Here is a 25257-nt window from a genome sequence, read left to right on the forward strand (position 1 = left end):
CCTGTCAGTGAATGAATGGAAATGTTTATTATTATCATAATGATAATAGCAATAAAAGGAATCATGTTTCCTTAAATTACTGCAAACCATGGGTGCTCAAAAGGGCTCAGCATCAGCAATAACCTAAAATTTCCTGGCTTATCTGTTCATACAAAACATTGCCTGTCTCCTCAGAGTCCACTCCAGATGATTTCAGGGACACAAGAGGTAAAGAAGAATGGATTAAGAGCAGAATTTCTGGACTCACCACTGAAAGTAACCAGGGATCCTTGGAGAAATGCTGATCCCTGCGCTGGAGGCAGGTGACTTATAAGATGAACAGTAAACATCTTGAATCAGAAAGTTAGGATGTGCTCAGTAAGTAACGGGGCCAGAGCAGGAAGAAACAGAAGACCCTGAGGGGCTCACCCTGGCCAACTCTGGGACAGTTTGTGCTTGATAACCAGCGATAATAGCAATAAATTATAAGCCATTGAATAACACAGATGTTGGAGTCCACACTAATATATCAGTAAATTAACACTTAAGTGGGAAGAAGAGAACACTCTTCCTTATAATGTAATAAATATAGATGGAAGGAAGGAATTAGAGAATCACCAATGTGTGCTAAAACTAGTGCGAGGAACAGGATCTGCATATTCACGCAGCCTCAGAGGGTTTGTCTACCAGACACTTACTAATCACAAAGGGGAGACAGAAACGTTACAGTGAGGAATGCTGGAGGATGCCAGCTTGGCCAGGTAATGAAAGTCAACATCCCCTCATGGGAAGCAACACCATGTGCCATCTAATGGGACACCCTGAGGACACAGGAGCATAGCAGATGCAGTCTTCCCACCCAAACCCATCCTCTGAATCCAATCATGAGGAAAGGACTAGACATGAATTCAAATTCAGAGACATTCTCCAAATTAACTGGCCTGCAGTCTCCCCAAGGGTTGAGGTCATGAAATTCAAAGAAGCACTGGGGAATTGTCACAGATTGAAGGAGACCAGAAGAAAAGAAAATAGCTTCGAAGGATATTACAGTTGATGCAAATAAATTTGAACATGGGTGCAGATTATACAACAGCATTGTGTTAATGTTGTATTTCTTTTTTTGTTTGTTTTCTTTTTGGGTGGGGTGTTTCGGTGCTGGGGATTGAACCCACCCATGCCTTGCACATGCTAGGTAGGTGCTTTAGCACTGAGCTTCATCCCAGCCTAATATTAAATTTCTTAATTTTGAAAATTATACTGTGGTTATGTAAGAAATACATACTTGAAGAATCCAGGGGTGAAAAGTTACCATGCCTTCAACTTCAGTAATATAACAAATGAATATGCATAAAGAAATAATAATAAAGCAATGGGGTAAATCAATCTAAGGAATTTGGGTAGTGGGAACAGGAGTTCTTTGTACCCTTCTCTAAGTTGAAAATTATATAAAAATAAAAATTTACAAACAAACCAAAGAACATGAGAAAATGTAGCTCTTATAAGTGAGCTAAGGAGGGCGTTTCAAAAGCTGGACTTAGGAGGAAGCTGGGGAGATGGGCACCTCCACCCTAAGAAGGTGGGTCTCGTGGGTCTGATGAGGGCTATTGCCCCTCCTCAGCTTGGTTCTGCTATTGGAAGTCCTGGGAGTCTGGGTGGATGGGCCAGCAGTGGCAGTATTGCCAGGTCTAAGGTGCCCCTATCACTGTGGGTTCCAACCTACTGGGGCGGGACGTGGGCTAGGTGCCTTTTCATGTTGTCAAACACTGAGGCTTGATGTGTTATGTACTTCTTTTTTATTTATTTATTTTTTTGAACTAGGGATTTAACCCAGGGATGCTTACCCACTGAGCCACATTCCCAGCCCTTTTTTATATTTTGTTTAGAGACGGGGTCTCACTGAGTTGCTTAGGGCCTTGCTAAGTTGCTGAGGCTGGCTTTGAACTTGAGATCCTCCTGCCTCAGCCTCCCCAGCCGTTGGGATTACAGGCCTGCATCTGGTTTATATACTTCTAATATAAGCTTCGAAGCATCACTTTTAAAATATGTGGACTTTCTAGCAGTGATGACCTCTCCACATGAATATGCCTCTTGCAAAAGATCTTCTTCATCCCTCTCCAGAAAAGGAGAAGAGGAAACACAAGAAGAAGCGCCTGGTGCAGAGCCCCAATTCCCATTTCATGGATGTGAAATGCCTGGGACGCTCTAAGGTCACCACAGTCTTTAGCCAGGCACGAACGGTAGTTTTGTCTGCTCACTGTCCTCTGCCAGCCTGTGGGAGGAAAAGCAGGGCTTACAGAAGGGTGTTCCGTTGGGAAGGAGCAACACTAAGAGCAACCTGAATCAAAATGAGTGGGGAAACATCTCATTAGACAAATTTTGGATAATAAAATAAAATGAGTGAACTCATCATCCCTGTTTTCCACCTGAAGAAATTCAACCTCAGCAAGATGAGACTGGAGCTCTTTGACCCCGTCTTCTCATTCCCTTTCCCCCTCCTGACCTCCAGTTCCCTGGACAAGCCCAGGGCTTCCCTGTTTAGGGTCTGAGCACAGGCTGTTCTGCTGCCTGCCCTGGGGGCGCTCCTCCTGTCTCCGCCTATCGATTTTCTGGAACCAAGATGGAAATCAAGGTCTCTTGCTCTGAATCCCTGGTCCTCTCAGTGACAATTAAACACCAACTGGGCTGGAACATTTTCCACCTAAATTAAAATCAATCTGAAGAAAGGATGCTGAGAAACTGTTTAGAGGTTCTTTTGAAAGAGAGTTTTCTAGAGAGTAGAGGAAAGGACAAAGCAAACAGGGTGGCTGGGGGTGGTGACAAAGCAGGCAGGGGGCCTGGAAAGGTGACAAAGCAGGCTGGGTGCTGGGGTGGTGCGTGCTGTCCTCCCTGTGTCTAGGCGGTCCTTCTGTCTCCATCTGGGGCCGGTTTCTCCATCTGTGAAATGAGGCGGTAAGGCAATAGCAGGAGTTCAGGTCCAAGGGTGCAGGCCTGAACCCTAAAAACCGTGCAGACTCCCGACCCCACCTCATCAGTAGGTCTGATTGGGACCTGGCCCTCTGATTAGTTTGTTTGTTGTTTTGTTTATAATGTCCACCAAAAGACTGTTTGTCCAAAGTTCTTCTGCCGCTTGAGAGCCTCCCTGTGGTCTCTGCTCTCCAACCAGAGCTGGTGGCTAGGGCTGGGTGAGGCCGAGGAGGCTTGGGACTCCCTGGAGGTATCCATCCTCCACATCTGCTGGGCTTTGGTTCCAATCACCAATTGGCCTCTTTGAACCTCTTCGATGTCTTTCAAGAATCCCGACTTGCGTCTGGCTTCTGAAGCCTGACAGTGCTTGGAAACTCAGAGTCACACTCTTGCGGCTGCAGATGAGTAAACCTGAAAGCTGCTGGTCCACTTGGCCCGGCGGGTGAGCAGGAAGAGGCCTTTATTTTGGCAGCTGCTCAGGTGGGGAGGCAAATCAAAAAACAGAATCTGTATCACATCCTGAGGACCCAGGCCACACCCTCTACCCCCCACTGGGGACAAGGACATTTCCTAGCATCAGGGGAGGAGCAGAGCCCTCACCTAAGAGCCCCACCCCACCCCCAGCATGGTCCCTGGCCTCCACACTTCCTCCTCAGTGGGGACTTCTTTCTTTCCCCTTCCTCTTCATTCTGCTTCTGCTCCACACCTCTAGTCCCACACTCTGGGGAGAAGAGACCCTACTTAGTGATGGGACTCCCAATGTATCCACGGACCTCTCTGGACCTCCGTTTCTCTATCTGTTGAATCAGCCATGATGCCTCACAGCCTGTTGGGAGGATTAAATGAGACCCATGGCACAGGTAGTGCTCAGCTCAGGCCTGATGCAGTCAGAACCGGGGGGCTCGTACTGCTGCTGTGCAGCTCCCTTCTCACCTGGTCTCACGAGCTCCCCTCCTGGGGGAGACTGACCTGGCCTGGCTCCTTCTGTGTCCTTGTGCACGCTGCTGTGACTCAGCACAGCTGCCACTACTCCCGTCCCCAGACAGGAAGGCTGGGTTAACACTGGTGGGGGCCCTGCAGTGGGCTTGTTCCACTCTGCATCAGAGCAACTGGGGTTCACAGCGGGTGCCCCAGCACAGAGGGTGTGCCTCTGGTCACCATGTGGGAACACACAGGCCTTTCTCCCAGGAACAGTGGGCCACCAAGGCCAGGCACTAAAACATCCCAGATCAGCCCTGGGGTGGGTGGGCAACCCGAGAGCCCTGGGTAGCATCATGGCAGTGTACTCAGCCGAAATCTGAGTGCCAACTGAGCAATGCCCTTCTGGCTACAGTCTGTTGGCACAGCAGATGTTACTCCTCCAGAGAGAGGTTTCCTTCCAGAAGGAGATGCCTGTGTCACCTGGCATTCCCAGAGAGAGGCAGATATTAGTAAGACAGCACGTAAACAACAAAAGGGACAAAAACAAATGTCCCTTGGACAAGTGGCAGTGCCATTATAAAGTGAAATTCATGGAAAGGGTCTCCTGGCTCCTTGGATGTCACCTAGGAGCTTTCAGACCCTTTCTCTCCAGTCCCCTCTCTTCAGAAGTCTCATGCTCTTGCTTCTGATTCTTCCTGGATTTTAAGTGAGGATTCCAGGCCCCCAGCCCTGTCCTCCAGCCTGGCCTACCTCTGAGGGCTGTTCCTCTGAAACCATTTTCTCTTCCAGCCTTTGAGAACTTGGCAAACTTCCCCCACAGTGGTGTCTATTTGCTTTCAATCTTGTTTGAAGTTTATCCATCAGTGCATCCATCTGATGGTCAGGGAAAGTTTTCCTGAAGAGGTGACACTTGATAAGAGAGTGGAGGGATGAGGAGTAATTAGCTGGGCCAAGGCAGGGCCTGGGATGGGACAGGAAGAATCTTTTAGGCAGAGGAGAGAGCATGTGCCAAGGACCTGGAATAGAAGAGAATAAGGTAAGAGAGAGAACTGAAAGAAGGCCCAGGGAGCAGTACCAGAAGCTGAGGGAGGAGTATTATGAGTTGAAATTTTGAAGAATAGGCTGAGGCTAGGTCAGGCAGGGTCTTTAGGCTATACCAAGACAGTGACTAATGAGAACAATGGGAAATCAAAGCAAGGTGCCAGGAAGAAGGTGACATGACCATATTTGGGTCTGAAAACATCACTCTGCAATGTGGAAAGCAGACAGTGAGCCGGGCTGGCTTCATAGATGTGCATCAAGTGCAGTCACACAGGGTCCTGTTGCTCAGCAGGGTGCTGCACTCAGACCTTAATGCTCTGAGATGGAAATTCTCAATGGCATTATCTTTGAATTTGTGTTTTTTAAATGCAGTCTGGCCAGACCATGAAGTGTGCTTCAAGGGCTTGGTTAAAGTGTGGTCTCACCTCCCCTGGATGGGTCCTCAGCCTTTCCTCTCCACTCCTGCCTAGCAACCACCACTATCTTCTGCCTGCAGCAGGGACCTGAGGGCAGGTGTCGGGAGATTCAGAGTCCAGAGCATCTCAGGATAGGGCATGGCAGTCCCACGGCTCTACTCTGACCTGGGTACTTGGTGCATCCTGACCTGGCAGCGGCAACACTCTTGAGGGTTGCCATCCCCTGTGAGTTGGGGAGGAAGATCCTTGGAACATGGAGATGCCTGGCTCAACTTCCTCATCAATCTTGTGGCTGGCAGAGAAACCCAGCAGTGGTGGGTTTAATGTGCCATCAAGTCAAGAGGCAGAGACGGGGGTGGGGTGGGGTGGGGTGGGAGGGTGGGGGTTGTTGGTGGTGTTGTTCCACAAATATTCCCATGCTCAAGAGAGTGCAGCATGAAAGAGCTAATTAAAGAAACACCCCAGATATGAACATTCCCTCATTCGTGGCTAGTACCTTTGTTTTTGTCACTTATGATGGCTCCAAACGATGGCTAGAGTGGATCCAGGTGCCTGGCTGTGGCAATCAATCCTCAAACGACTGATTTTGCAATTTATTCTCAATCCTTGGACCTGCTACTTCTTGAATTCTTCAAACAGATGTGTTCAAATATTATGCAAAACAGGATGGGGCTCAGCCTGGGTGGGGTTCTCCCCCACAGCTTGGCCTGGGGCGCAGCGGCCGGGACCTCAAGGCAAATTGTGTTTTGAAGCAGTAGGCTTGGTTGCTAAAAAGTTGTGATTTTTCAGGACTCATTCTCCTCCCTGAGGGCTGGGCCTGGGGTGGGGTGGCTGGTGAGGGAGGGGCCTCAAACCATACAGCTCCTTTTCTTTTGGGGTTCTCAGATGTCTTAGCCCCCTTCCTTCATTTCTGCACCTCTCTGATGTCCCACCTATTTGCCCCCATTGACCCATCCAGGCCTCGCCCCCCTCAGAATTATTGCAACACCCTCTTCTGGTTTCACCCTCCAAGCCACACCCCATGGAGAGGGATCTTCTTAGAACCTCTCTTCCTATATGTCAGCCCCTCAAGGCAGAAACCAAGTCTTCCTCCCCTGGGCCCCAGTCCCAGCAGCATTTGCCGGTGGGCTGAGGAGAAGGTTGTGGAGGTCTCTCTGATTGGCTCCCATCATCCTTAACAGCCCTGCCAAGGGATCCCGTTCCCATGGCCTTTTGGTGAAGTGTGAGCATGTGACCACTTCTGGCCAATGAGACACCAGAGGAGGTTTCCCAGAGGGCTGGGGATTGGGGCAGGACTTAGGAGAAAATGACACACCAGGACTGGTGTTCCTTTTCTTTCTTTGAGTCATAAACTAGAGCCGCTGCCGCTCCTTGGCTCCCAAGAAGGAAGATCACCAGTGGAAGAGAAACTCCAGAGAAACCGAACTGAGGCCCTCATTGCCACACCTGGAAAACACCCTGCTCTTGACCCCTCCTGTGGGTGAAATACACTTCCTTCCTCTTAGACCCTCTGAGGCTTGTTCCTTGCAACCCAGAGCATCCCCAGCTGAGGCACCTTCCTAGTGAACATAGCAGAGCACATGCCAATGCTGGATTCTCAACCCAGCAGAACTGTCAGCTCCAACAGCCTCCGTGGGCTGTTTTCCACCCATTACTAGGGTTCTGAAGGGAGAACCGTAGAAAGCAGGGGGCTGCACTCAGAACTTAGTGCTCTGAGATGGAAATTCTCAGTGGCATTATCTTTGAATAAGGAGGAACCCCTTTTTAATAGAGGACTGTTGGTAGAAGACAGCTGTGGAGACTAAGAGCATGTGCTTTGGCATCACACAGATCTGGAACCACACCAGCCCTCCGCTTACTGGCTGTGAGACCTCACGTGAGTTGCATGAGCTAATCACTAGTTTTTTTCATCTGTAAAGGATGAGCACAGGCTGGATGAGGATTAAGTAAGATGGGCATGAAAGAAGCTTACCGGTGCACCTGGCACTTAGTTAACGCTCCCAAACCAAATTGGCTATTGGGTTTACCCAGTCCTAGGAGCTGAAAAATTGGGGGTGGGGTTGGGGGGAGAGAAGCCCTTTTTCTAGCAGAGAACTTCAAATGTTCCTTCCATTATTTCCCTCCCCAATTGCTCCAGCCTACAATCAGCATGGCCACCCAGACCAGTGCCTTGACTGGACCAATGCAATTGAGAAACGAAGGCCTTGTGGTTGGGAGCCTTGAGAGTGACCTTGAGGGATGGAGAGATTTGTCCAGGGGAGGAAGATCTAGGAAGGCATGCCAGAGAGGATGCTGGTCACAGAAAAGCAAAAGTGTGGAGGTAGGAGTGTGAAGGGCGCCTCTGGGGAAAGGGAAGAGGCCTGTTTGCAGCAGATGTTTGTGGGAGGTAATGGAAAGAACACCTGGGGAGGCAGGGAAGGGAACCAGCTGTGAAGATTTCTGCCAATGAAAGGGAGCCTTCTAGTAACCCAGGGTTTCTAGTCTGTCTCCAGAACTAGGGGCATCATGCCATCTGATAGAGGAGAGGTGCAGCATATGGCTTTCGGGATTCAAGGTGACTACGCCACTGGATTAGCAGCTGCAAGTAACAGAAAACCAGACAGGTTGCCATAGTGCTAAAGAGGTTTATTATTAGCTCAAGTTCAAGGAGGCTGGAGGTTAGGGCCTTCCAGGGGCAGTCCCACTGTTCTGTAATTCTCCCTGATGTGTTCCCTCTTGGGTGGCTATTCTAGAAGCGTGGGTGTGCCCCCATCTAAACCCTGGCCTATGTAACTGGCACTTGAGAACCTAGCTATTTCTCCTGCAGCAGCTCTCATCTATCTTACCACCCCAGTCAATTGCAAGGCAGACACTGGTGAGGGTGGTGATTTGTGGACAGTCCCTGACTCATCCTTTTCACCAGCCCACTCTAGGCTCAGGATGCCCTGCCAGCATCTTGTGCTGAGTGGGCAGGCCTGGCTCCTCAGAGCAGGGCCCCCAGCACCTGTCCCACCAAACTGGAACTTCCAGAAGTGTTCTTGCCACTGTCTCTTTTGCAATGACTAGAGGTAACAGGTGGGGGAGACTGAGTCTCAGAGCATTAGAGGGTCAATTGGAGCCCTCAGTCATTGAAGAGTAGGGACGCCCTCAAAAAAAAAAAAAAAAAAACTGGGCCCCTACCTGGGTTTCCAAACTCCCATCTCGGTGCACTTATAATCCTGTCTCTCTCTCCATCCAGTCACATTTATTGAGCCTAAAGACTCCATTTTCAAGGGGCCTTCCCTGCCTGGAGAGTATCTAATCTGGAGATGTGCGGTGGGAAGGGGCAGTGCCCATGGGGCCTCAGGCTGTTCTCCCTGGGCTTCCTCCCCATCCTACCTCTGTGCTTCCACAGCCCCCCAGAGCACAGCGGTGTCTGCCCTAGACTGAGCTCTTGGAAGTCAGGCATGCAGGGCTGGGTGAATGGTTGCTGTGTCCTGGGATGCCCAGAGAATCTAGCTTCTTTGACCCTGGCTTGGAGAGCATCTGAGCTGTTGACAGCCCCAGGAGTTCCTGAACCTCTCCTTTGCCCACACAGTCTTGGGTCGCAGACTCCCTAAGTTTATGGCTCAGAGAATAAACTGGTCCAGGGCTGAGAAGGGGCAAGCAGAGGCAGGTAGCAGGATGGCAGGTGGCAGGCGGGGCTGCACAGGGAGCAGAGCAGCTCCACTTCCTGTGGGCTAGGGCCCTGGTGCCTGCCCTGGGGGAAGGTTGCACAAACCTTCCTGCACAGGCCTCAGACTGCCTCCCCGCTTGGCCTGTGCACAGCCCGCCTCTCCCCCTCATCCCTGCCACCCACCGCTCACCAGGGCCGGCATCCCGGCTCCCTGCCCTGGGTCCCAGCCTGTGTCCTCCACTACTGGGGCTGGCTAGGGGCTGGGCTGGACACCGCAGCCCGCCAATCCATCACTGGGCACGGCTTCTTCCTCATTTTGCTGCTGATTCTAACCCCAAACAAAACAGGTTGAGCCCCGTTTCTGCCTTCTGCAGTTGTCTCTGGCTTGTGGCTGCCTTCTCAGTGCTGCAGACGGCGCCGGTCAGGGAGGGAGGGCCTGGGCCAGCTCTGCGGGGACTGGGACGGTGCTCCTGGCTCCTGGCCCACAGTCAACCCTGCCTGAGGCAGGAGCACAGGCTTCACAGCAGCAGACGCCTGGAGGATGATGCCCCAGCTGCAGTTTCGAGATGCCTTTTGGGTGAGTGAGGGAACAGACCTCAAGCAAGTGGAATGGGTTCAGCCGGTCTGAATTGTCCCCAGGTAGTTGATGCCATGGTGGTTCCTACCGGGAAGCTTTCTCTTGAAAACAGGGGGTGGTTTTGGTCTTAATTGTTGTGGAGATGGCCTGGGCCACTGATATTCCTTCTGAGTTGGAAGGCCAAGGGGGTCTTTAGGGGTGGGTTATTGATTTCGCTGCAAATGTCACCCCTGTGGACAGGGCATCTCCTCTGGCCCCATAGGGCTGATTCCTTCCTGGGAGAGCCCTCACCCCACAGCAGGAGCTTCCCAGGAGAGTAACATGGGGGGGGGGGACTTGAGGAGGCCATCCTGGTGGGGCAAAGAAGAGGTCAGAGGTTTGAGAACCAGACAAACTCGGGTCCCCGTCTTAGCTTTGTTACTTACAGGCTGGTGAGTCATTTTCTTTCTCTGCGCCTCTGTTTCTCCGTCCGTATAATGGAGATAAATACAAATAAACACACCAGCTGAAGGTGGTCGAATGCCCTGAAGCTCCCAGCACCTTGCGGGGACACCTTCCCTCGCTCAGCGCCTCACCCCCTGAAGACCTCAGGGGTCTTGAGGAGGCAGCCGGGCTGGGCAGTTCCTTGCTTGCTTGCTTAAATTCAGCACAGCCATAAATCTAATCCTTTTGCCCATGAAATGAGGGCACCTGGCCAGTGGTGGAGGTCAAGTGCCTTGGCCCAGGCCACGTGGCCTCAAGCCCAGCTCAAACTCTGACCCCCCCCCCCCGCCCCGGTTTTTCCACTTGTCCTTCAGTCCTTCCTTTGGTCCTTAAGTTCTGGCTGTCCCCAGTGGCTTTTGGGAACAAGTTGAGACCTCTCTGGTTAGAGCTGGTGAATGTGGCTGTCCTGAGGACACTCCCTCCAGCCCCACAGTGGACTCTCTGGCCCTTCGCTCAGCCCCAGCTACAGTCTGGCCCTCCCTGGGCCCTTTCCTGGGGCTGCAGCCAGGAGGATGAGAGCTAATGAGCCAGGCCTTCCCTCCCTTCTGGGCCAGCATGTGAGTGGCCTGCTTCCCTGCACAGAGAGCAGAGGGCCTTGCCTGGGGAGGGCATCCTGTGTCTTGCTGGGCCTCTGTTCTTCCCTTTCACAAAATAGGGTCTAGGACCAGCCCAGAGCTGATGGAGGCCGATGTGGCTTGACCCAGGCAGATCACCAGGGTGCTTGTGGCCCAGGCTGGCAACCACAGCCCCAGGAGGTGGTCTGGGGGTGAGTCACCACATCACTGCTCTGATTTGGAGTGCAAAGTTGGGAAAGAGGTAGGACCTGGAAATCTAGGCTGCTTTGTAACCCAGGCAGGTCAGGAGACCCTGATCGTTTACCACCAAGGACCTCTATCCCCATCCCAAGCCCCGGGCCCACCTTCCCTAGAGAGCTGGGGCAAGGAGCAGCTCCTGTGGCAGGGTCTGGGCAGAGGGGATGGTATGTAAGGAGCAGGGTTTGGTGGCTTCCTTGAGTGGCACCCCCCACCCCATTCCCTGCACTGTCCCACTTCTGGGCTGCTGCAGGTGTCCTGGTCTCCAGGTGCCTCCCCTCCTCTGTGGCTGCTCTCTGGGCCTGGGATGAGGAAGGTCAGAGCAGGGAGAGGGAGAGAAGTGTCCAGTGGAACCTTCACACTAAGCCAGAGCTGAGGCCTCATGTCACTGTCAGCATCACCTGCTCCAAGGTAGATTCTCATGCTTCGCTCCAGGGCTCGCCTCACCCAGCACAAAAACGACTAACGCTCACTAGCACTAAAAATGTGCCAGATGCTATCTCAGAGTTGTGTGTCTATCCACTCAATCCCTACGACAACCAATAAAGTAGAGGCTGTTGTTTTCCCTGTTATTCAGATGAAGAAATTGAGGCCTAGGGACTTCAGGACTTGCCTCACACCACACAGCGGGGATCAAACCCCAGCAGGCGGGTTGCAATGCCTGCATCTTCCGGGGTGTTTGGCTATTCCTCTGTCCACCTGGCATATCACTGGATCTCTGGGTCTCAGGGTCCACATCAAGAAAATTTCTCTTACCTCCCACAGGGGTCACATTTCAGCTGAGCATGAATACAACAGTTTTTTGAAGCTCAACTTACAGAAAAGATAAGAGTCTTTTCTTACAATGGACATGTGAGGGACAGAGCCTGACCCCCTTGGACTCTCTTCCTAGCTTTCCCTCACCCAAGCCCAATGTTCTGCCACTAAACCCTGCAGCCTGGCAGCACAGTGAAAATGACTAGTCTTTAAATAGTGGAAGGAGAGCCAGGTGCAATGGTGCCCACCTATAATCTCAGTGATTCAGGAGGCTGAGGGAGGAGGAGCTCCAGTTCAAGACCAGTCTCCACAACTTAGTGAGACCCTGTCTCAAAACACAAAATAAAAAAAGACTGGGGATGTAGCTCAGTGATAGAATGCTTGCCTAGCATGCATGAGGCCCCAGATTCAACCCCTTGTTCTGCAAAAGGGAAAAAGAGGAAAAAGAAAAAAAGAAATAGTGAAAGAAACCCCTGAAGGAGACGGATCACTTTTGATCCTACAGTAGTTCAGTTGTCCCGAAACGTCATCGATCCAGATCACAGGCGAGAGCCAGCCCTGTTTCTGGCATTAGCTCATATAATAAGGAGGGAAGCAAAAGTGCTTTCTAAGGAGCTGAAGATGATGTCACTAAGAACATTCATTAAAGCTCATACAGTTTACTCATAAGAGATGCCCATGGCTTGCAGTCAGGGCCTGTGATCTATAATTTTACTCAGAGTTTGAACATGGGGGGGTCTTTGAACAATAAATTAGTAGAGGTCAAAACCTGATATATACTTGGTGATGGATAAATATTGGTGGCCCTGAGCTGTTGGGGGCAGTCTCACACATCACTAGTATCTGGTAGCAAAGAAGGAGTCAGAAAAATGATAAAAAGCAGATATGGTGGTTCAAAAGTGGTAGGAACATTTAGTGTGGGTATAGACCCAGTCCTGTCCTTCATTAGGCCTATATTTGCAATTCTGTAGTGTGGGCACATTGCATTTTTATATAGCCTGATTTTAGCTATGGCAGAGCATTCAGATGCAGGCTTCTGTGGGAGTGAGCCAACCCAGTAGGAGGGAAGGGATAATTTGATTTCTGCTACAGACACACACACACAGGATAAAGAGCATCATTGCTCTGCAGGAAGTTTGTGGCTGTCAGTGAGACAAGACCAAGGCTGAGAATACCAGGCATCCCAGCTGAGAGGCCTTTAGATCTCATATAGGTTGCCCTAGTACCGAGTCAAAAGGACAAGAAAGCCTAGAGAAGGCTAAGTCTAGCCTCATCCCAACCCCAGCTAGCCGATGGCTCTGCTCCCAGTGGGCAGCTGAACTGTACTGCATGAACATCTGTTTGCATCCTCATCAGTATCACCGGTGAATGGGGTGCATGCAAAGTAAATATTTACAGAGTCATTGAAGAGACAGTGACTAACCCCATGGTCCACCTGCCTGCCTGAACCCATTTTCTCCTCTCTTTCATTTTAGTTATAGTCTACAAATATTTTTTGAGTAGGGTTCTCTGCTAGATGGTCAGAGTTGGACCCCTGAGAAGCTTCACCCCCTCATCTGATCAAATGAATAAGATTTTCTTAACTTCAAGGATGTCCCAGCTCAGTGCTGGAGTTGGAGGTACCCGGCATTAGCTCATATAATAAGGAGGGAAGCAAAAGTGCTTTCTAAGGAGTTGAAGAGTTACCCAGTAGGTAAGTGGGGAGCAGGTCCGGACATTTTCCTTTGGCATGTGATCATATCTCTGCCTTAGGGGCTGGGCTCTAGCATCATCTGGAAACCTCTGTGCCACGCTGAGGGGACCCAAGCCTCCCAAGCCCACTGAGCAGGGAGGACACCACTGCTGAGTGGGGAGTGACTCACCAGGGATGCACAGTGAGACTGCAGCTGCGCCGGGCCCACCCCTTTCCTGTGGGTCCCCTCAGCTGCTACAACTTCTTCCCCTTCCCCTTCCCAGTCCTGGGACTCTGAGGTTCCCTATTTCAGAATCTACAGAGAAGAGGACTGGGGGGCCTCACTTTGGTCTGTTCTACAGCTGCCTTCCCTGCCCCAGGACACCATGGTGGACATACCATAGCCTCAAGGCATTGGGAGAGGCTGACATTTCCTGGGCACCTGTTCTGTCCTGGGCTGTTAAAGCTATGTGTATACCAAATATAAGACCCTAAAAGGAAGCTGGATATGGTGGTGCATGCCTATAATCCCAGTGGCCCCAGAGGCTGAGGCAGGAGGATTGCGAGTTCAAAGCCAGCCTCAGCAAAAGTGAGGCACTAAGCAATGCAGTGGCACCTGGTCTTTAAATAAAATACAAAACAGGGCTGGAGATGTGGCTCAGTGTTCGAGTACCGCTGAGTTCAATCCCTGGTACCTACCCCTGCAAAAGACCCTAAAAGGAAAGTGAAAAAATGAAAAAAAAATAGGTTAAAAAATAAACTCATCCTTAGTGTCACCACACAGAGACAGGGGGTAGTGTGTGTGTGTGTGTGTGTGTGTGTGTGTGTGTTTTACATATATATGATTTTTTGTTTGTGTTTCCATAGATTATTTTACACAAGCAGAAGTGCACTGTGTACATAATTTTGTATTCTCCCTCCTTTTATTCCTAGTATTTAAATTTTCATTTTAAATTGTGGTAAAATACACATAACATAAAATGGATCAACTGAATAAGTTGTCTCTCAGACTTACTCAACTGAAGAATTTAGCTCTGAGTATTTGTTCTAAAATATACTGCATCCAAAAGTTACACTTTCATATTAGTCAACAGGAAATTGTCCTGGTATATACAGTAACAAGGAATTGAAAGCATTATTTCCAAACCCACTGCACCTCATCATGCAGCCGAACACGAAGCCAGCGCATTGCGACAAGCTCCTCGATGGGCTCGAACTTTACATTTGCTTCAGAAGGACTTGGCATTTGCGTTGTGGGTGTCAAGAGGTGACATGTGTGGTGGCACACCTGTAATCCCACCTACTTGGGAGGATGAGGCTCATGAGTTCAAGGCCAGATTGGGCAACAGAGTGAGATCCCATCTCAAAAAAAACAAACCAGAGGGGACATGAAGCTGAGGCTGGCGTCACGATGGGTAACCTGAGCCTGTTGGAAACCAAAGAGGGGCTGAGTATCACCACCGCAGCTCATGCATCCAAGTGAAGGGCAGAGCCAGGCTGATCCGTGCATTGCAAAATAAGTAGTGCCAAAGTTTGGACAGAAGGGCTACCAACCATGTCCAAATAACCAACAGCTGATTGACAGGTAGTATCTATGATACCAAAGCCCATATTTGCCTCTAGGAATTTGACTGGCAGGGAAGAGCTAAACTAATCCACAAGATTTACCATCTTAACCATTTTTAAGGGTCCAGTTCAGGAGTGTTAAGTATTTTCACACTGTTGTGTGACACTCCTATATTTAGTGAATGCTTGTGGGTGTGAACACAGGTTCTTCATCTTCAACTACACCGTGGTTAATGGCTGCACAATTCTCCAGCTTTTGGATTTGATAGACATGTTATGATTTATGTGTCTGGTTCCCTATAGTTGATCATTGAGGTTACTGCCAATTATTATTTTTATTCTGGGCAGTGTCATAAGGGGTAGATTTTTAAAATATAAACGGTTTTCACTTGAGGATTACTTCCTGGGGTAGACTCCTAGGAGGGGAGGCGTTCAGAGTAAAGGAACAGGAGTTCTCTAGTTCTGGGTGGGAACAGCTGCTTTGGAACCTCTCCTAGCCCTCTGGCTGGGCAGGAGCCTTTCTTTGTGGGAAGGAAGGACCAGAATGACCTGGAAGAGGCTGGGCCTGGCCAGGAACGGAGCTTGCTCAGGTTTTGAGGGAGAACATGCTGCAGGGTAGGCCCCGCGGCCTCAAAGGCTGAGGAGGCCAGTGGCTCTTTGTGGTCAGTGGCTGAGGAGCAACAGGGGCTTGTAGGTGGTGCAGGCAGTGGGAGCAGTAGCCTCTGGCTGTCCTGCCTTTGCTGCTACCAGCTGCCTTCCCCGTCTCTCTCTGGCCATGGCTCAGTAGGAATGAGGATGGACGCTCTCCAAATGTGGGTAAGATGTGTTGGTATATGTAAAACAAAATCAACCCTCAGAGCCAAATCGTGGGTCTGACAGGGAACCTGTTGAGAAAAGTGGGAGGAATCAGCACTGATCCTGGCGCAGCCTCCTCCTCACAGGCAGAATCTCTCAAGGCTACACAGGGGACTAAATAAAGTGCTTCGCTGCTGGGAGAATGAGAGAAAAGAGAGAGATGAGGGACAGGGCTGGGCAGCTGTGAGAATTTGCATGGTATGTATTTATACACTGACTGATTTTTGAGCCATGTAAATGTACTACTTGTTCAAAAAATTGAATAAAAATGGAAAAGAGGACTTGTATTTTAAGTTCCATTGAAGATGTTATCTTCTGAGTTCCAGGTTCTTAAATCATCCCCAGGGGAGCAGCAGTGGTACCTGTGTGTCTGGTGTCTGTGACATGCCAGGTACAGCAACAGCCACTCCACAAGTCCAGCCAGCAAGGATGAAGTGTCAGTGTCTTCCTGTCTCAATGGCGGGTCAAGAGCCACATCAAGGTCACATGTACAGGGTAGAGCAGTGACTCCAACCTAGATCTGTCCTTGACCCTTTTCTCCTTGGTTCTAGAGATCGACTAGTTGTTCTTGGTTCAGTTATGATTCGAGTAGGATGAAAGGGAGGCCTCCTGCATTGGCTCCTATGGATTTGGAAGTGGCTGATTCCTGCCCCCAATTTTCTGCAAGTAAATACGAATTAAGTGTGTCATTAGAAAGAAAGTATTTAAAAACAAAGCAATTTCTGCTTTCAAGGTCAAGAAGGTATTTTTAGGCCAAGTTCATGGTTTGGTATTTTTGCCTCTTCCACGTGCTCTGTGCACACCTTGTGGTACATGGATCCCTGGGGACCAAGTACTTGGTTCTACTGTGTCCATTTCACAGGATGTAGCCAGCCATGTGCAGGTGCTGTAAGTTGGCAGAGGTTTGTGGTCATATCCGCTCTGCTTCTGCCCGCATATGGCCACCTTCGGGGTTCACTGGCTGCAGTGTTCTATGTTAAGAACTCGGCTCCACCTTCATTTTTTTCTTTTCTTTTTTTGGTCCCTAGGATTGAACTCAGGCACCGTACCACTGAGCCACATCCCAGCCTTATTTTGTACTTAGAGACAGGGTCTCACTGAGTTGCTTAGTGCCTCACTTTTGCTGAGGCTGGCTTTGAACTTGTGATCCTCCTGCCTCAGCCTCCTGAGCTGCTGGGATGACAGGCATGCGCCATCATGCTCAACTCCACCTTTAATCTTATTGCTTGTGGAAAATAAAATGTGCATCTTTGATGACTTACTTGGTGTTCCAGGCCCCAGGAGCTTGAGCTCAGCTGGGGCAGCCCCTGGGATAGGGCAGCCCCTGGGATGGAGCAGGAGGGCCTTGCTTGGGCTTTAGAAGGCGGGTGAGAGTTGGGGAGATGGCTGGAGAGTTGACGGCACTCCAGGTGGAAAGTCCAGCAGGGACAGAGTTGTGGGAGGCACGGAGGGCGCCATGGGCATTGTGCAAAGTGACTGGCAGGAAGGGACAGCCCCAGCTGGATTGTGAAAGGCACCTCTGCCCTAAATGGTGGCAGAGACACTTTCTTCTGCCTTTTTGTACCTTTCTGGTGGCGCTTATTTCCTCTTGTGCAAAAAGGCCCTATAGCTGCAGGTTATGACCAGAATGTCCCCCCTCCTTGCTGGAGCCCGCTGATGCTGCAAACCACAGGATGACAGGAACTTGGGGTGGAAACTGAAACTGCCTTGCCTTGGTGCTGGAGGCAGTGGCACCCCTTGCCCTGCGCTGCCCACACTGGGGATCCCCTCTGTCGGCTCCGAAGGGTCCCTCCCTCAGAGGCCAAGCAGCTCCCCATCCCCCAGGTTCTGAAGGAAATGAGCTTTTTTGAAACTTCACCTGCCCCGCCCCTCACTTACTGGGTGACTTGGGAGAGAGTCATTTCCCTTTCTGAACCTCAGTTTCCTTATCCATGGGACGTTGGGGCAATAAGAACTGTGCTTACCTACGATAAGGGCTTTGAGGGCGAGGTGGCTCAGGGCCGTGCTAAGGGGTCACCTCCTGCTCACCACAGTGAGCTGGACCAGGAACCAGTCTTGAGGGTCCCAGATTAATAATTGGATATGTGCCTGCATGTTGAGCCTTGGATGTGAATCTTTCCAGAATGCCTCCTTAACCACCCACCATTGCCTATTCCATTCTACCTTGAGACAGACATTCCTTTGGTTTCAAATAACCATGCTCTATGCATCTCATCTAATTCCAGTAGTAGTCCTGGGAGATTGGTGTTGTTTTGTTTTGTTTTGTTTTTTAATGAGAGTGTTCTTTTAAAAAGTTTATTCTTGATTGATAGACAATAACATAGACTTGGACATATTAATGGGGTACCAATTCAAGTGTACATTGCTGTTCAAATTACGCCAAACATATTCATCTCCTCAAACCTCTGCCATTTTTTTTATAGTGAAACTTTCAAAATTCTTTCTTCTAGCTTTTTGGAACCTTGCACATTGTTATCTTTATGAGGCTCATTTTCTTAGTCCCGCTTTACAGAGGAAACTGGCTTGGGCAAGGGCCAGGGGCCAGGGGCTGCCCCATACATAGGCTTTGGGGCTGGCTGGGGCCAGCTGCTGCCTTCTCAGACCTGGGTCAGAGCCTTTTGAGTAACTGGGACAGTGGTTTACTCAGGCCTGGCACCTTGAGCAGTGCGTGACAGAAAGTAGGCGGGTGATAGCTCCTTCCATCCTATATTGGGCAACAGGAAGTAGCCACAGAGACTTGCTGCCAGTATGGAGATGGGTGGGCCTCCCAGTGGTGACCACAGGAACAGGAAACTGAGCCACTGCTGCAGAGGAAGAGAAGAGGTGGCAACAAGGCATGCTTGAGGTGTTCGAGGGACATCAGGGAGGCCTGCGTGGCTGGAGAAGCAAGCGGAGGCAGAGAGCAGGTGGAGATAGGTCAGAGGGGAAAGCCAGGTCTTCTCGATTGTAGCTCTCAAAAAGCCCAAGGCTCAGAGCAGGCTCCGGATCAACTACATCTACATTTCTGGTAGGGGGCCTGGATATCTGGGTATTTCAAAGTTCTCCAGTGCCTCAGACATGTAACCAGGCTTGAGGACCGCTGGTGTAGGTGATTATGGTGATTAATCACTGTTGCTGACCATGAGCATATGTCTGGCTCTTCCTATTTGTGTGACTTCATTTGACTCACCAGAGAATGAATAGAGTTTGGAGGTTTTGTTTTTGGGGGAGATTATCTATCTATCTATCTACTATCTATCTATCTATCTATCATCTTTTTTTTTTATTTTTTGGTACTGGGGATTGAACCTGGGAGTCTTAACTACTGAGCCACATCTCCAGCCCTTTTTATTTTGAGACAGGGTCTTATTAAGTTGGTTAGGGCCTCGATAAGTTGCTGAGGCTAGCTTTGAACTTGCAATCCTCCTGCTTCAGCCTCCCTCCTGGGATTACAGGAATGTTCCACTGCACCTAGTCTGGTAAATATATTTTAAACATTTTTAAGTATGCAATCCAGTGTACAGTCCAGTGGTGTTAAGAACATTTACTATTTTCAGAACTGCTCTTCATTCTCAACAGTAAATTCCCCACACAGTCTGTGTTAGTCAGTTTTCCTTCACTGTGACATACACACACACACACAAAAAGACGATAAGGAAGAAAGGCTTATTATTTTGGCTTTTGGTTTCAGAGATTTCAGTCCATGGTTGCTTGGCTCTGCCACTGTGGCATGTGGTGAGGAGCTTGGGGCAGCTGGAAAGCAAAGAGAGAAAGGAGAGGCCACTGCTCAGAATGTACTTCAAGGACACACCCAGTGAACCTAGCTTCCTTCCGCGTGACCAGCCCCTCTCCTAAAGATCCTACCCCTTCCCAATGGAATTACAGACAGGAAACTAAGCTTTCAACGCATGGCCTTTGGGGACATTGAAGATCCCAAACATAACATTCCTCATTCCCCATTCCGTCTCTACTTTCTGTCTCTGTGAACCTGCCTATACTAGGTACTTCATAAGAGTATAATCATATTGTCCTTTTGTGTATGGCTTATACGATTTGTTGCAGTGTCTTCAAGGCTCATCCATGCTGCGGCATCTGTCAGAATTCCCCCCTTTTATGGCAAAATAATATTCATATATATATCTTTTTCTTTGTCTATGCATTCATCCATTGATGGATGTCTGGGCTGGGTCTTCTTTGTGGCTATTGTGAAGAATGCAGCTATGAACATTGGTGTACAAGGCTCTGAATTTCTGGTTTTCGGAATGTATCTAGGAGTGGAATTGCTGGATCAGATGGTGATAACATGCTTAACTGTTCATTTACAGAAGTGTTCATGTATTCATTTTTGCAGTACTAGGGATGGAACCCAGAGCCTCATGCATGCTAGGCAAGTGTTATAACGCTGGGCCTGACACCCAGCCCCACACATTTAATTTTTTGAGTAAATGCCAAACTATTTTAGAGTAAATGTGCCATTTTACATTCCCGTCAGCAATACAAAAGAGTTTCACTTTTTCCATATCTTTGCTAACACTTGTTAATTTCTTTCTTTTTAAAAAATCATATAGCCAACCTAGAATGCAGGAAGTGATATCTCATTGCGGTTTTGATTTGCATTTCCCTACTAAGGATGTTGGGCATATTTTCATGTGCTTATTGGCCATTTGTTTAACTTCTTTGGATAATGGCTATTCAAGGCCTTTGCCTATTTTTTGACTGAATCACTTGTCATTTGTTGTTGAATTGTAGGAGTTCTTTATATATTTTGGATACTCATCTTTTACCAGCTATATGATTTGCAAACATTTGCTTCCATTCTGTGAATTGTCTTCACTCTCCTCCTTTTCATGCACAAAAGCCTCATTTTATTGAAGTCCAATTTATCTGATTTTTAATTTTGTGGCCTGTGTTTTAATATCATATTCAAGAAATCATGGCTGAACGCAATGTTGTGAAACTATTCCTTTATGTTTTCATTTTAGAGTTTTATCGCTTTAGGTGTTATGTGTAGGTGATTGATCCACTTTGAGTTAATTTTTGTGTGTGGTGTGAGGTAAGCTTCCAACTTTATTCTTTTGCAAGTGCATATTCACTTTTGCCAGCACTGTTTGTTGAAAAGACTGTCTTTTGCTCATTGAATGGTCTTTTTTTTCTTTCTTTTTAATTGATTTTATTTTTTTAAAATACATGACAGCAGAATGCATTACAAATCTTATTACACATATAGAGCACAATTTTTTTATATCCTTGTATATAAAGTATGTTCATGTCAGTTCATGTTTTTATACATGTACTTTGATTATTTTTGCATTACAATTCTTATTACATATATATACCACAATTATTCACATCTCTGTTTGTATATAAAGTATTTTGACACCAATTCATATCTTCATGCATGTACTTTGGATAATGATGTCTATCACATTCCACCATCCTTGCTAATCCCCTGCCCCCTCCCTTTCCCTCCCACCCCTCTGCCCTATCTAGAATTAATCTAATCCTCCCATGCTCCCCCTTCCTACCCCACTATGAGTCACCCCCTTTATATCAGAGAAAACATTCGGCATTTGGTTTTTTGGGATTGGCTAACTTCATTTAGCATTATCTTCTCTAACATCATCCATTTACCTCATATGCCATGATTTTGTTCTTTTATTGCTGAGCAAAATTCCATTGTGTATAAATGCCACATTTTTTTATCCATTCATCCACTGAAGGGCATCTAGGTTGGCTCCACAGTTTAGCTATTGTGATTTGTGCTGCTATAAACATCGATGTGGCTGTGTCCCTGTAGTATGCTGTTTTTAAGTCCTTTGGGTATAGTTCAAGGAGAGGGATAGCTGGGTCAAATAGTGGTTCCATTCCCAGATTTCCAAGGAGTCTTCATTGAATGGTCTTGTCACCCTTGTCAAACATGAATTGACCATATGTCTGAGGGTTTATTTCTGACTTTTTATTCTATTCCTTTGGTCTGCAAGCCTGTCTTTATGCTGGTACCATACTATTTTGATTACTGTAGCTTTGTACTAAGCTTAGGAATCAGAAGTGTGTCTTTGTCACGGTTTGGATCTGGAATATCCCCCAAAGGCTCGAGTGTTAAAGGCATATTCCTCAGTGCGACAATGTTCAGGCATGGGAATCTGAAGAAGTGACTGGATTACAAGGGCTTTGGCCTCATCTGTGAATTAGTCACAGCTGAATGAATTTTTGGGCTGGTGGTGAAAACTTTATACAGTAGGCCTAGCTGGAGGAAGTGTGTCCTGATTGGGGGCATCCTTTGGGGGGCTATATCTTGTCTCTGGCCCCTTCTTCTTTCTCTTTCCAGGCTACCATAAGGTAAGGAGCTTTTCTTTACCACAGCCTCTGCCATGATGTTCTGCTTTTGCCATAGGCCTAAAGAAATGGAGCCAGCTTACCGTGGACTGAACCCTCTGAAACCAAAATAAATATTTTCTTCTTTAAGTTGTTTTTCTTAGGTATTTTGTCACAGCAACACAAAACTGACTAACACGATCCTCAAACTTTTTTCTTCTCTAAGATTGTTTTGGTTATTTGGGGTCCTGAGTAGCAGTGCTTTTGTTGTCCCCATTTTATAGGTGAAGAAACTGAAGCTTGGGACTTTCTGACAAACCTTCTTTACTCCCTGACCCTGGGCACACTTAGGAGTCACCTACCTTAGAGAGGTCTCTGATATTGTCTTTTCCTGCACAAAAGTCTCATTTTATTGAAGTCCAATTTATCTGATTTTTATTTTGTTGCCTATGTTTTAATGTCATATTCAAAAAATCATGGCCAAACGCAGTGTTATGGAGTGGTTGACTCCTTCCTGTGATTGCTGTACCTTCTGGCTTCCTGAGTAGGCTCATGACTTCCCTGAGGCCCCACCAGCTCTCACTCTTCTTCAAAGAGGATCTGGAGGGAAGACTGGCAGCCCAGGTCACTGATCATGGTGGGCCCTGCATGAAACTGATGTCCCACCTGGACTTGAGAGGATTGTGAAAATCGGGACTTCCGCTCCTTTACTTTGAGGACCACAGCCTCTGAAGCAAAAAGAGGCTCCCTTCTTGGTGTCTTCTGAACATGTGTCCTTTGCTGTGGACCAGCTCTGAGCCCATGCTCCCAGGCACAGAGACACTGGACTGTGGGTGGTAGGAATGCCCAGAAAGTCAGGGGAGAATGGTTCAGGCCAGCAGAGGTGGGAAGTTGGGTAGGAGAATCAGCGTGGAGGTGTGGACTGGTATCCCCAGAGCTGTCCTGAATACTAAACGCCTGGCATAGGCCATGGGGCTCTGCATAGCACAGGGCAGCACAGGGAGCAGCTGCTGTGTTGGTGGTATGAGGATTTTCACTTAGGCAGAATAGGGTGGAAGTTGACCCTAGAAACAAATATGCATGACTGATGGTGGGGCCAGGGAAAGACCAGGGACGGAGACTAGGCTTCAGGTCAGGGCAAGAGTGACCGTGAGGCTGCTGGAACTTTATCCAAGTTCTCAGATAATTCCTAACCCTAGAGAAAAGGATCTTGTACACAGGGTACAACAGTCTGTCCTACCCACGTGGAGGCTGAGAATGAAATGTTAAATGGCAAATGGTTCCAGGGGGCACAGGGCTCCTTTGGGCAAAGGGGCAGCATGTCGTTCTGTTTAGAGATGTACTTTCCCACAGTGTGGCTCCACACAACATGCTGGAGCAAAGCAATCTCCCAGACTCTAATGCGCCTTCCTTGGAGGGCGCCATCTTTGCTTCCTACTTTGACTTTAGAGCCCAGTGAATGCCCTGCTTTGATTCTGCTACACTCACTGGTGGCCCTCCACTTTCTGACCCTCTGGTCCTTGTCAGTAAACACTGTAGTATGAATTGGCTTCCATTCTATGAAGATTGAGACTCAGAAATGTGCATGTTAATGGCCAAGCAAGAGCAAGGAGCCCCATGGACAACCCCCAGCCCCACAGGTGTGAGAACCCATCTAACCCCAGGATCAGAGGCATCTCAGTAAGAGTCCAGGGTCGTTCTGAGGCACAGGACCTACTGAGACTGGCAGAGAACTCTGAGGGGCCTTCTCTGGAAGGTTCATAGGTCTGTCCCTACTTTCAGGGCAGGAGATGAGGATAGGTGTGGGGCTTCCTGCAGCTCCAAGGGCCCATCTCTGTTTCTTGAGAAAGCTCCAACTCCAGGGGAGGTTGCCAGTCCTTACTTACACCAACAGCATTTATTTATTCATTTTCTTTTGGTACTGGGGATTGAACCCAGGGGCACTTAACCCCTGAGCCACATCTCCATCCTATTTTATATTTTTTTAAGAAAGAGAGAGAGAGAGAGAGAGAGAGAGAGAGAGAGAGAGAGAGAGAACGAACCTTTAATATTTTGTTTTTTAGTTCTCGGCGGACACAACATCTTTGTTTGTATGTGGTGCTGAGGATCGAACCTGGGCCGCATGCATGCCAGGCGAGCGCGCTACTGCTTGAGCCACATCCCCAGCCCCTATATTTTTTCTTTAGATACAGGATCTCACTGAGTTGCTTAGTACCTCGTGGTTGCTGAGGCTGGCTTTGAACTCAGAATCCTCCTGTCTCAGCCTCCTGAGTCGCTGGTTTGACAGGTGTGTACCATTGCGCCTGGCTCATCCCCAGCCCTTTCCAGTTTTTATTTCGAGACAGGGTCTCACTAAGTTTCCTAAGTTGCTTAGGGCCTTGCTAAATTGCTGAGGCTGGCTTTGAGCTTGCGACCCTCCTGCCTCAGCCTCCTGAGAGGCTGGAATTACAGGCTGTACCACAACGTCCAGCACCCACAGCATTTCTTAGCAACAGAGCAGGGTGCCCCACAACAGCCCCATAAGGGCACAAGGTACGCATGTTCATGCCAGTTTACAGATGGAAAAGCCCAGAGACTGGGAACAACTAATCCAGAGAAGTGTCATGGCAAAGATATGACCCCAGTTCTACTTCTCATTTTTATTTCCTTTTTTTTTTTTTACTTTAGTTGCTATGTACTAATATCCATGGCCACTGTTTTCCAGGAGCTCATTAGGTGTTGGGTGGCCTTTGCTGGACTCTTCTGTGCATTATTTCATTTAGTCCCTGCTCTGTTTTTCAGAGCAGGGAACCTGTGCTCAGGAGGTCAAGTGACTTGCCCAAGGTCTCGCATTTTTGCACATAGAACTGATCAGAACCAGGGCTCAATGCCTGAGTTCTTCCTATGCCCCACTCCCCGAAGTTGGGCCAGCACTCACATGGGAGAGGTGATGCCTGCAAATGGGAATGTGCAGGGACAATGCCTGGACCACTGGTGCCTGGATCCAGTCCCTCTGTGGTCACTCACAGGCTGCAGCCTCTGCAGCAAGGAGCCCTATGTGGGTCATCATAGGCAGGCCCTGGGGGTGGTTATCCTTCCTGTGAAGACAGCCTGGGACCCTCCTGACTTGCTCTAAGGGTCATTGTCCCCTCCAGGGGGCTCAGGGTCTGGGCAGTTCAGTTTCCTCCTTCCATGCATCAACCACCCCGTCCCACCGCCTCCCTCCCATGCCTGTCCCACCCTCGGCCTCTGCTGGACCTAGGGAGTCCTGGACTGCCACGTCAGCCTGGCAGGGGCACTAGAGGGGC

General features: G+C 48.8%; 1 protein-coding gene and 1 pseudogene across 7 annotated transcripts in view; both read left to right on the forward strand.

The window, feature by feature from the left end:
* Positions 1-2060: 2060 nt before the first annotated feature.
* On the forward strand, positions 2061-2307 carry LOC308648171 (small ribosomal subunit protein eS27-like; annotated as a pseudogene). Its single transcript has one exon. The product of its transcript is annotated as a small ribosomal subunit protein eS27-like (transcript).
* A 6420-nt stretch (positions 2308-8727) lies between these two features.
* PSTPIP1 (proline-serine-threonine phosphatase interacting protein 1) overlaps positions 8728-25257 on the forward strand; it is a 41686-nt gene continuing 25156 nt past the window's right edge. For 2 of the 6 annotated variants that reach the window (XM_081288734.1, XM_081288735.1), the window contains exon 1: positions 8747-9532. Coding sequence is in view for 2 of the 6 variants with exons in the window: in XM_081288735.1 (XP_081144861.1) it covers positions 9497-9532 (36 nt within the window). In the remaining 4 variants the exon portion in view is untranslated. Of the gene's footprint in view, positions 9533-18529; positions 18684-19116; positions 19135-25257 lie in introns of those variants that run through there. The other 4 variants (XM_081288737.1, XM_081288736.1, XM_081288738.1 and 1 more) reach the window with 4 other exon arrangements.

Source organism: Spermophilus citellus, assembly GCF_964194105.1.
Source record: "Spermophilus citellus genome assembly, chromosome: 4".
NCBI lineage: Eukaryota > Metazoa > Chordata > Mammalia > Rodentia > Sciuridae > Spermophilus > Spermophilus citellus.